The sequence below is a fragment of the Amblyomma maculatum genome, chromosome 1, assembly GCF_055883805.1.
Source record: "Amblyomma maculatum isolate TAMU_Amacu chromosome 1, ASM5588380v1, whole genome shotgun sequence".
In the NCBI taxonomy this organism is placed as follows: domain Eukaryota; kingdom Metazoa; phylum Arthropoda; class Arachnida; order Ixodida; family Ixodidae; genus Amblyomma; species Amblyomma maculatum.
The window spans coordinates 142,824,250-142,837,184 of NC_139344.1; the positions used below are offsets into that span (position 1 = coordinate 142,824,250).

Here is a 12,935-nt window from a genome sequence, read left to right on the forward strand (position 1 = left end):
AAGAGCCTCAATAGCCCAAATGGAAGGTTGCCAGCAAAACCATCTTATCTCTCCGTCCAGCCGCAAATTAACAACAACAACAATAACAAAAATAACAACTCAAGCAACCAAGTGCATTGCCAAGGGTGTAGTCACAAGCCCTGGATAGTCTCTGGTCACAAACCATTCTTGTCGCTGAGCAGGCACTTTGAGAAGCTACGGCCTCGAAAGCAAAGATTACTCTGACAAAGGAATATGGCCGCCTTCTCGTACGCCATGGATGCGACTCTCCGATTATGGACCCACTCTTAGAGGGTGCCACCTGCTCTATTTGCTGGACATTTACGAGAAAGTCCCAGCGGACCCGATTTTTCGTCCCAGCAGGGTACGCGGCGAGGGCCAGCTGCAACTGCGCATGCCTATACGACCAGTTGACTCCAGCCGGGCACCGCACGGGGACAAGATCTGCTGTAACCGTCTAGCACCAAGCAAGAGTCAGATGTAAACGTGCAGTGTCGTGACGTGAGAGTGTCATCTCGACGGTTACGAGCCAGTTCTATTCACATGCTACCTCATACCGGTAACACTCAATCTCATGAACAAACATGCTTATCAATCGTCTGAACAGTTTATTGAAAAAAAAAATGATGTTTCCAGTAGTAGCGCGTACAATCATTAATTTTTAATAGCTTGCTAGGACACAAAATTTGTTAATGCGGGTCAGTGGAGAGAAGAAACGACATAAAACTAGCACGCAATCCATTTACGCCATGCTTTAGTGCTGGTTGTATCCCAGATTTTTGTACTCATGTCATTCAAATAATTTTTGTAATTAAGTCTCTACTGAAGCACGTCTTCATATTGACGTGCGACTAGTGCTCTTCGTCTGGTTACAAACGCGTACAGCTGTCACACATTCCAAAGTTATCTGGCTGAAAGATGAGGCATTATTCTTGCACAAAAAGTCAGCATCCATGATACACCTACACTTACAGCATGCTGCATTTCACCACGCAATTGCACTTGCTAGCATTCCCCTCACAGTGGCGTTAAAAGCTGACGAGAAGACGACGTGCAGTACAGTTTTCGCCTCTCAGATGTCATTCGAGTTACCTGCGGGCACCTCGAAACAAAATGATCCCTACTTGAAGTGTCGGCCATGGGTGGCTCAACATGACTGCGGTGACATAAAAGGTTGCCTTGAAGTGGCAACAATAGACGTTAAATCCGCGTGATGCAAATTTTCCGGATGAAGATTTGAAGACGCAAGCTGTGGTCGTGCAGGCGGCCACATGCCTGAGCGCTGTGTCGTCAAGGCTCGTCACAGCTCGCGACGTGAAGGTGGCAGAAACGAGATATGCAGCGCGCACGGACCAGAGGAGATCTAGGGACTGTGACCGTCACATTCCCAAAAGAAAGAAAGCAATGCAATTGAAGCCATCGACATCCACGTGTGAGGCGCGTTGAGAACGAAGCGTGAACGCCTGAATATGGGCGCGGCATGAACCAGATGCGACGAGGAATGTTGTGCCAGAGTTGCCAGAGAACGAAAGAGCGGACACGTGCAGAGGGAGCTTCACACGGCGCGCCCGGACAGCAGGGGGCGCTTACGCAGCGGCCGAGGCATACACCCGATCTCTCCCGCGCTGCCCGTTGGACCATGGCCGCCGCAACGGGTGGCCGTATGGCGCTCCCCTTACAACGTAGGCGTGGTTCGAAATGCTTCCTGCCTCCTCCAGCGACAACAAAGGCCAAAATCAGCCGTGAGTTTTGGGCTTCCAGGAGACACGTACGATGGCCTTGCGTTCACTAGGATTTTGGCCACCGCTAGTCCGTCGATTGGCGGGATATCGATTCTCCTTGCAGGGCTTTCGGCGAACGTTTGGAAGAGCGAATTGCAAACGGTTACGAAGACCCTTTGCATAGCGACAAAGAAAAAAAGGAATGAACGTTAAGAGAGACGGGGCGACGTCACAGTTGGCATCCCAAGCTCGGAACCGAAACGAGAAACCAAGGCAGCGATGAGGGTACCCTCATGACCACAGCTCGAAACTAGTAGCTGACTCTACGGAGGAAGATGGACCTCGAGCACAGACTGGGCCGCGAAGCCAGCCACTGAAATACTGCTCTCGGGTAGGTGACCCGGCAGCTTCTGGGAGAAGTCCGCCGCGTCACTGGCAGCTAATGTTGAGTACAGTACCTGAGCAATCGTCACTTCTCCGGGTGCAACAGAAGAACGCGGGGGGGGAGAACGGCCAAGCGAGCAGGCTTGCGACGAAACCAGATGTGCGTCTACGCGGAGCAGCACGCGCAGACACGGCGCTCATTGGCTTCTGGGTTTTTGAACTTGAACCACTTTGAATCACTACGCGCACGAAAGGATGAGTCCTTTCAGAGAGAACCGAAGGAAAAGAAGCGGCAGGCATACCAAGGGCGAAAGCAGAATGTCACCTGTCGGGTCTCCGCCGGTAGGAGCTGGATGGGGAGGGCGTCACTTTTTATTGAGTAAGCACTCTCAAAACAGGACTGAAACAGGCTTGCTTCCTGCACTCTCACACGGTACACATATACTTATTATAGTATAGAATTATGTATATATTTATAGTCTCACCTTCTCCGCGTAAACCTACTGCGAAAGAGGCGACATCCCCCGCCCTCTCGGCCAGCGACGGAGCCCCTTTCGCGCGCGCACGTCCCGGCGGCGGTTCGTTCCCGCGGGGTTCCCCGTACCCCTTCACTTTGCTTTGTGTTGTTGTTGTTGTTGTTGTTGTATGTGTCCTTGTTTCCCTTTTTGTTCGTACCTCTCCCGAGGCGGGATCGCCCTCCGACGTTGGAAAGAACCGTGCTATTACAAAAACGAAAGGTTGCCCTCCCCCTTTTTCCCTATGTAGTATATGATACATCACTTTGGGGACTCCCTTCCGCCACCCCGACGAAGATGAACCAGGTTGGCAGAGAAGCACTGGTGCAAGTGTCTACCCGACTAGGCTATCTTGGCGGAAACGATCCTCTCTGTTCTTCGACGCTGTTGTGCCTCGGCCGAGACGTTGCCACACATACATATTTATATGTGTTTATATATACATACATATACGCTTATATATGTACATATATATAAATATACGCAACTATATGGATATATATGTGTACATATAACGCGGACCAAGATGTCCCAAGGAGCTTCACTTTTTTGTGTGTGTGGTTTCCCTCTCTCTCGTCCCAGTGTATGTGTGTGTGTTTCCTTGTGTATGTGTGTGTATGTATGTGTGCTGCTGCGGCGGGCGCCCCCTTTCGGGCTGCGGCAGGGTGTCGGCCGCCGCTGGCAACTGTGGCCCGCGACGTGAACAGCGGACGCCTCGGCAACATCACCACCAACAGCAACAGTGGAAAAGAAGGCGGGGAGGCCCCTTGCGGAGAAAGCAAAAGGTTGCATACCTTCCCGACCAGCGCAAAAAGGGGGAGAAACACATTCACGAGTCCTTAGTCCGCGGCCCAAGTGGCGGCAGGAGTATCACGAAATGCAAGGGAAGGGAAATCAACATGCAACTTGGCTGCTGTCGAGTGAGCAGGCCTCCAGTTCGGGTCGGCCGCGCGGGAGGCACCAGCGGCCGCCGCTCAGTAGAGTCCGCAGCCGCGCAGGTTGTTGGCAATGATGACATCCGTGACCGCGTCGAACACAAACTGGATGTTGGTCGTGTCCGTGGCACAGGTCATGTGGCAGTAGATTTCCTTGGTGGTGGATTTGTTCTTGGCTTCGAACTGCGCCTGGATGTAGGCAGCCGCCTCCCCGTACTCCTGGGCACCTGCGCAATGAGCAGAGAACGTCCACACATGTTGGCATCCACTGCGCCACAATTTCCCGGTGTTCCGTCAGACACACATTCAATACACTCTTGCACCATATTGTTGCCCCGGACCCTGGACAGCTGTAACTGCCGCTTGCCGGCTCCACATGGGTCTTTGCGAATTCTCGCCCCTAGGCCTCTCCACAGAAACCTTAGCAGTTGAGCATAAAATGTCGCTCTTCAGTCACGCTACGAGACAAACATGGACATTGCTCAAGTGCCGTGCACTAAATAGGCCCGCGTACACAAACGTGCGTAGTCGTGGAAGTGCTACGTGGTGAATGCTGCGGACGTACGGCGGAAGCTTGCAGAGCAGAACGGCTACTCCAGGTAAGCCCGTCGGTGGTAAACAGCGAACGCTCACCGGCGTGTACCGGTATACGCTGTCTCGCAAGGGATTTCCAACACAAGTACAGGTAGTGAAATACAGGAAATCATTTTTTATCGTTTTTTTTTTTTTTTTTCAATTCGCCTTGAGAAAAGTACAACTCGAATCCCGGCGCTGAATACGTGGCACTGCAGCAGTTGCCTACGGCTGCATAGAGACAATGCGGCGCAAATAACAAAAAGAACAGACACGATATCACACGAATGCTTGTGTGTGGTCTCGTCTCTTTTGTTCTCTGTCTTTGGGCCATGATGCGAGAGCGGAACACCACCCAGCCTGTCAGCTCACCCCTGTAGGTTCGATTTGCGCCGACTCTGTTGTGTTTAGTGATCCTCCACTCCACTCTGCCCTCGCGAAGATCCTGTGGGATTAGAAATTAAACGTCTTTGTTGAATACTGACAACAAATAATATTTTTCTGGTGTGTATGCTGCCGATTGTATGGGCCTAGAGGTGTATGCGGATCTCCGAAATGTCTCAACATTTTCGTTTTCATCGCCTGCAGAGAGGTGTATACTTCTGTCCTTAAGCCTGAAACTGGAGAACATTTTGGTGAATGTGCTAGACAGGGTGAAAGTAAAACAGCACGCCTGTCATCTTCAGTCAAGGCCAGTATGTCAAAGCATAAACAGTCTCATGTTGCTACGGAGCGATATGCATATGCTGTTCGTGTGATGGGGGTGCGAGGGACATAATGGGGGTTAATGCGCGAGGGATATAAAGGTGGTTAACACGCAAGGGAAAGTGAGCCATCAGCACTATACTACCGTGATAGCAACACCTCCTGCCCCCCCCCCTCCGGTCCCCCCCCCCTCCCAAAAAGAAAAACACTGGAGGACAATTGCTAAAAGCCTTTTGAACACGGCTATCAGCCGTTATCAATATAAAAAAGCCCTTCGTAAACCTTGATGGCTAGTCAAATGTTTTGAATTCATACACGACAGCACAGATGAGGCTGGCAGAAGTGTATCATTGAAACAGGCCATTGCATTTGTGCGACAACCTTCAACGACAGCAGAGAGACGGAAAACATGTTTCGGTGCTTATTGGTTTGGAAATATATTTTGCTCTGATTATTAACCGTCAAGATAGTACTCGTCGAGGCCCTGGCTAGCTTGATTTAGGTTAGCTGATCTCGCCTAGTAGTGAACTTGATTCACTTCTGAAGAGCAACGCATCGTGGCCTCGCGACTCAACGACTCCCACAAATGTTTCTAGGTTGTCCTTTCACCATGGTAGAATGTCACCATGACGGTGCAGATAAGGTGTCTGTAGATGCAAAATGATGCAGCCCCGTAGTATAGCAGGACATCGTCATGAAGCCGGAATATTACTTTTGCATGCTATACTATTAACTCCTAGCGTAAATAATACGAACTCAGCCTCTCAGACCACACCTACTTACACACACACACACACACACACACACACACACACACACACACACACACACACACACACACACACACACACACACACACACACACACACACACACACACACACACACACACACACACACACACACACACACACACACACACACACACACACACACACACACACACACACACACACACACACACACACACACACACACACACACACACACACACACACACACACACACACACACACACACACACACACACACACACACACACACACACACACACACACACACACACACACACACATATATATATATATATTGCCACAAACTGAGCGCTGGGTATTGGAGCACGCAATCTCATGCGTTGTTTGGCACGTGCAAGGCTTGAATTGATCGCGTCAGGACTAATGTGGCGTCAAATATCGTGGAACACCTCAAAAGTCGAGAGTTTGAAACCGTCTGCACGAGGAAGCAGGTCTAGACGATAGCTGCTGGTATTCGAAGAATCCTCATGAAAGAGATGGCTAAACCCTCAGCTGTTGCCTTGACAATGAGCTTTCAGTTGCTACCAGATTCCCGAGATGTCAAGAAGTAAAACCTCACGAAATTCACTCAGCGCAAAAATACACTAAGATCCTCTCTCTACTGCCGAAGGAAACGTGCATGAAACGCTGGATGTGTTTACAAACTGCTGGACATGACACCATACTGTGTATGCTCTGCCCGTCCCAACACAGCCATGATTAATGAGATTCTGAATAGCCCCAATGCCTGTTTTCTATGGTAGTTCTTGTCGTAGTGCTTAATTCCGCAATCTAATACACGCATTAAATTATCGGCGAGGACCATAGAAATAGCATGGTCTTAGGGGTAATCTGAGCTGCTTACTGACACTTTCAACCAATCATACGAAGATCTCTGCGGTATTTAGGATGCATTGTAACGAAGCAAGAAGCGGCTCTCTCACGCTCGTTCTTAAAGGATACGCGACCTCGTTTCTCTACCATGATCCTGAACGCTAAAGATACTCGTATTTCAGGCCCAAATACATCAGTCATAACCCTCGACTGGGGAGGTGATTTTGCAGTTATCTCGAACATATTCAGAAGACTATAGGAAGAAAGGTGAAACATTCACACACACATGATGCGGCATGCATTTGAGAACGAAGTGCAGCCGCTAATGGCCGAGAGCTGCCCTGTAAAATAGGCCTTCTACATGATATCGAAGGCCTGCACGCGGTGTCAAAATTTTTGATGTCATTTCAAGGATGCAGCTAGAGGTTTTGTAGCATCAACGTTGCTTGCTGTGACCGTGCTCTTTGTAGGTGTCAATTTACAGGACGGCTGAAGCAAGCTTAAAAAGACTGAAGACTCGCAAGTGACCATCAAGTCGAAGATGGGACGATTCCAGACCCCAGAAGGAGCTCCACTCTTGTACATTTTCCGACTGAATCTAAAAGCTTCTGCACCGAACCAAGGCATGCATTGGCTAATGACGGATTATATAAGGAAAGAGAACATCACTTGTGAATCTTCTTGGTGCGTTCGTCTAAATACACTAAATTTGCAGTTACTATTAAATGGTCGTCTGTCAGCGCAACGAAGGAACCGTTGTGGTGACTCATTAAGCTTACATTAAAGCCATGGGTGAATACTTCTAATTGATGTTTTGAGTTTTTTTATAGACGAGGTCGCAATGTATTGTATCCGACCACGGCGCATGCCGGCTTGGCGTCAACATCATTGAGAATATTGGTAGGTTCACCATTCAGTGTGCTTCCTCGCGCCAATGACACATACTTAGTCTGAGATGGCGAACTCTTTATTTTCTGCAAACTGCGAAAAAAAAGTAATAATTCCAGAACTGAACGCAAAGATTGCTATAGCATACACGTAGAGTACGACGTGCTGCAGAGGACCACAATTGAAATTAAAAAAAAAAAGGTGTTAATTAGCAGGCACAGATTAAAAAGGAGCCCAAGAAGAACAAGCAGAAATGCGAACACAAGAGTGACATGTATTGATGCTTTCTTATAGTTATCTCCAATATCGCTGCCAGCCATTCTCAATATGAGTAAATTACATAAAGCCTGTCGCTACATTTTTTATTTCTAGTGCTATAGGTTGCCTTAAGGAGTCTTCATTTTGACATCAGAGTAAGCTCGCATCTGATATTGTTTCAGTTAGGACATTAATTGCAGCGTCACAAAAAAGTAAGCACAGCAGTATCTGCAATAAGGGGGAGATCAAGTTTACAAATTTTGAGGTCTGTTTACAGAGAAAAGCGGACATTTGTTGCTTTACTTATTGCAGCAAAGATCCCAACACTACACGGAGGAAATGCACGTGAATGTACTGATTTCATTCTGAGTTGCTGTCTCAGTTTATTCATAAATATTTACTAGAGGCAACACTGTTAGCTGGGCTTTTAGGCTGGAGTACAGGCTCGCTAACGAAAAAAAAAAAGCATTCATGGCTCGCAAATCTTACCTGTGTACTCTGGAAAGCATATGGTGAGTGGTGACTTTTTGATTTTCTCCTCGAACAGGTCTTTTTTGTTGAGAAAAAGGATTATAGATGTGTCGGTGAACCATTTATTGTTGCAGATGGAATCGAATAGCTTTAGGGACTCTTGCATGCGATTCTGTAAAGTACGGAAGAAAAGGAAACATCGCGCTTACTACAAAAAGTAGAAACCTGACACACTGCACACATACGCCATGAGCCGTTTCACAGTTTTAAAATTAACTACCACAAGGACTTGAAGCACACAACGTAAAAAGTTGTAATGCTTTCTAAAGTTCATGCCTCGCCGAAAAAAAGAAAAGAAAGAAATGCGGGTGGAGAGAGCCACCCAGGAGTACATTGTTGAGACAAAATGTATTCGGTGAAAATTTCCATGTACCGACGGCTATCCCAGAGATAAGCTCACTATTTTCCCAGGAGGCATTTTACATCAATTATTTAGAGAAAACACCTAAGCCAAATAGATTAGAAAAATGACTATCACACTGACCTAGCGACTAGTAAAATACTGCGTTTAACTTAATTAGATATGAAATTACATAATTCAGGAGGTGCGATTAACTAAGGAGAGCAACGCAAAAATATTGCCCACTCCTGTTACACGAGAAATACACAGCTGTGAAGGAGGCTTTACTGGTCGGTGCATGTAAACAGGAACAAATCCAAAGCATTAAGCATGCGCTTGTTTATCGAGGTGCACCGCACGCCTCTTCCCTTCAGCGAGGTGTTGGAGTACATCGGAAGGGGTTACAAAGATGCTGGTGGAAAATAAGATGTGTGAACATCTGCCTCCCTTATCTCTTCCCTTTTTATTTAGAACCCAAGTATAATTTATAATACAATTGCAGTGGCGACAAAAATAACTGCTCCCTGTCTTGCTGCTTTTTTTTTTTCTTTCTTCAGCATAGAGGTACACATTTAGCTCTCTCCCACTTCTTTTTCTCCTTAGTAGTGGTTTACTCTAAACAAAAATAAGAAACGGGCGGAAGAAAAATATGCTGCCGACAGCAGCCCATTCGTGATGTAGTTTCTCAAGCATCCGAGCTGTGGCTGACAGAAATAAAAGGAACAGGGAGAGAAAGTACAGAACGGAGTGATGTCGACAAAGGAGAGCAGAAAGCTATGTCACTTTCGACCAACATGACCAAATGCAAAACACGCAGTTGACTTTGGATGCCAGAAATTCATACGGTTGTGACTTCAAGATTATGGTTTGTCGCTTAGCATACTCTTGAGATCGTAAATCACCAGCGAGTTAAGGTTTTTCTTTTTTTAATCATGCGAACAATTTGTTTTATTTAACAACTTCTTTATTTTGTTATGAATTCTTACAACATGTTCCCGCACTAGGCAATGTTTTCGCGCACATTCCTTTCAGACAAATTGCTTGTTGCAGCACAGAACCAAAGCGAAAAAAAAGGTAAAACAAAACGCAATGAAAAAGCGCGCCCTGGGGGTTTGCATGGAACTATTTCATGTTCAAGTTAGTATACTGCAAAATAGGCAAGATGAAACAAAACGAGCTGCTCACGGTGGTCTCATCTTCGTGAAGAACTTGGTCATATTCACTCATGGCTACGCAGAAGATTATGGCAGTGACGTCTTCAAAGCAGTGGATCCATTTCTTCCGTTCGGACCGCTGTCCGCCCACGTCAAACAATCTGGAAGATTGGTGCAAGGGGCGGGAACTCGTAAGCTCTGTTTTAATCCTACCTGACGGTCAGTAGAGTGAAAAAAGTATATGTAAATGCCCCTAACCAGAACAATCTGTCCTTATTATCACTGTATAATTAGGAAGCGCATACCCTCCAAAATTTATCTTTCATCGACCTGTTTGTTAGAACTGAATGCTACCTTTGAGGGCCAGTATTTCGCTGCGGCCCATTTGTAGCCGCACTGCCAGAATCGTGCTCGTGAAGTTGATGCCGAGCTCTACCTCGTTCACTCGAAAAGGACTGGGCAACAGAAGCTTGCTCTACGCGAACATCACCAGTATATCCAATCCTCTACATTTGCTAGATGTACTGCCCTAGCGTTACAGCAGTAGCACCTGCAGCATATATGCGCAGCATGGTTACAGGAGAATTGCAACTTCGAGAGTCTGAACCGCCCAAATTATAATAGTAAATACAAATACCACGGAAGGTAGATTCTAGAAAGAGAATACACAAGTGCTTTTTTTTTTTTTTTTGTCCACGCTCTTAAAATGAACTAAGGTGGTCCATATACTTAAAGCTATTTCGAAAAAAAAAAAAACTAATTTTGCATATCAGTCATTGGTCAGCCATGACGTTAAAACTGGGCCCGGCAAGAAAGATTGCTTGCTAAGCACCAACACTGACGTCAAAGGCGCCTGATTCCAGTGATAAATGGGCGAAAGAATGGATACAAAATACCGCCCCCATCGCATTTATTCCTCTTTCACTTGCTTTGAGAAACGTTGCACGTTACGTCATCCGCTCCCTCCGACGCTAAACATACCCCATCTGTCTACACTACCACTTTTTTTTTCTCCCAGAAATATCTTGGCACGCACTGAATGTTGTGTTAGAAAAAGCTGACGCGGGTTTATATCAGCCACACACCGCCTTTTGCATCCAGTGCACTGTAGGTGGTTGGAGCGTGCGCTCATATCGCGCCAGCCGGGGCTGATCCTGCGCACCTAAAATTGAATCGGTGAAGCATACGCAGGTGCAGTGACGGGGCCAGATGGCAAACCATCAGGTCAGCTCAGTGATCTGCCCCCCCTCCCCTCCCCCCAAGACCACCACAAATCGGTCGCTCATTGACTTATCGGGACAGCATGTTCAGCTCATGGGACAGATTGCCTAATGAACCATTAGGCGATTGGCCAGTGCCTCATTAAGAGGCAAACCTAGTGGCTCCTTGGGCAATGTAGCACTTTGTGCGGCGCTTCAGCACGCAGTCTAATGGTTTCTAATGGTCCGCGGGAAGGTCATCTGGCAGTCCATTACGAAGCGACCAAGAGCGCGGCCATGGTTCACTGTGATGGCTGGATTGCTCATCACGGTCACCTCGTGGGCCGACCGTGGTTCGCACCTTCCGCGGTGCAGCTAAATGAGGTTTTTCTCAGCGCTAAAGAACAATAAGCAACAGTCAGCATGTTTTTATGCTGCAAGAATAGACGCTGAGAACGGCTCAATGTCTTTCTTTGCATTGTGCCAATCCAGGCCGAATGATATGTCGTGGAGTCGAATTATTATTTTGTGAATGTAGCCTCTCCAGGATGGTGTGTACAGGATTTGCTGCAAGATGTGAAAATTGCGGAAGTGAACATTAAGCGTATGCATAATGCCTTTCAGTGGACTATCAGCCAGCTAGATGAATTGAATTCAACATGGATAAGTTCGATTTCATGACTGAAACTCTGTGATTTTGTGACTGATTTCGTACAAATTACTAGCATAACTTTTCCCTTTCTCCACCCCCACCCTCCTCGTACATCCCAAAGCATCGTCATAGATCATGCACACGTGAAGAGAAAAGAAAGATGCGGCGCCGGGTTGTTGTCTGCCGTTTGATTTATATAAATAGAGGAATCATAAACGTGAATAAACAAACACCACGGAGAATAAACATAAACATTTTAGTAATTAGTGCAATATGGGCACTCTGTTAACGCGAGCAGGCTAGGAACTTGTATATACATGTCGCAAACTGTGAAAACGCGGCGGTCGCTTCAAGAGCATGCATATTGACGCAGCGTTTTGCTATATGCTCTCACTTACACTTGAAACGTGGCTTAATTCATGACCTTTGAGTAGCACATTATACCTGCGTCCTATTTCCTTAGACGATTAAACAAGGAAGTCTACGTTAGTTTGATAATTACACTGCTAATATAGTTTTAAGATTTCCTTTACATAGCAGTAAGAGGCGTTATGGCTATGGTTCCAGAATAGTCGTCTATCGCTTAGTCAGTGTCTCGTTTCCACGTGGTTCGTTAGTTAACAGAACAATGCTTGAATTCTAGCTATCGCGTTAAGAGAGGGAAAACTCGCAACACCCAAGTCCGGGAAATCCGGACAAACGTGTGTAGTTTGCACGGCCGCCACCGTTAGCCGCATGACACAATTAAAGAGGGAACTTCGAATGTTCGATGCAACGCATTCCTTTCCTCTGCCCATCGGAAAGAGTGTCCGTGTAGCAAGCGTTTTAACGATGAGCCTTTGTAGCGAAGTTTGGCATTATAGTCGCTACGCTCATGCACAATCTCTCGGTACATCCTAGTTTGGTGAAAATTACAAGTATACAGAATTCACATTTCCTGCTGAGTTACTCGCTGTTCGCTACTGGCGAGCACCACAGATGGCGCCAGTTGCGTAATGCCCACAAAAGCTGAGCAGGTTATTTCTAGAGAAGTGCGATATTTTATGGGATGCATTTGCACAAGGGGGTATCTCATGTGACTATGGTTGGTAGTCACGTTTGTGTAGCATTTGGACTCCTGAACAGAAAACTGAAATTTACATACAATGTGTTTCGCGCATCGCAATCGAAGGCTTTTTTTCTTCCATAACGTACATGCACTGCCGACATGCACTGCCGACATGAAGTTTAGAAATGCTTTATTTTTTTTTTTTCAAATTTTACCGCAATAAACTACTAACAAAAGAATTTATTTTTACGACTTTGTGTACTCAAAACTACAAAGAAAATTCCCATCTAAAAAAGATGCATTAATTATGTAATTGTTTTCCTGGATAGTGTTAATGAATGTGCATGTGTTTTCTGCACGCCGAACACTGCGCGCGAAATGCCCAACGTTAGCGGAAGGGCCGTA

The 12,935-nt window shown here is 46.6% G+C and overlaps 1 protein-coding gene across 1 annotated transcript in view; it reads right to left on the bottom strand.

The window, feature by feature from the left end:
* Window positions 1-607: 607 nt before the first annotated feature.
* Window positions 608-12,935, bottom strand: part of Galphao (G protein alpha o subunit) — a 128,228-nt gene continuing 115,900 nt past the window's right edge. Inside the window, exons 6-8 of the mRNA XM_084589153.1 lie at window positions 9,663-9,792; window positions 8,096-8,249; window positions 608-3,782 (exon numbers count right to left, since the gene is read on the bottom strand). Of these exons, the coding sequence (XP_084445279.1) occupies window positions 3,595-3,782; window positions 8,096-8,249; window positions 9,663-9,792 (472 nt within the window). The 3' untranslated portion in view covers window positions 608-3,594. The remainder of the gene's footprint in view (window positions 3,783-8,095; window positions 8,250-9,662; window positions 9,793-12,935) is intronic.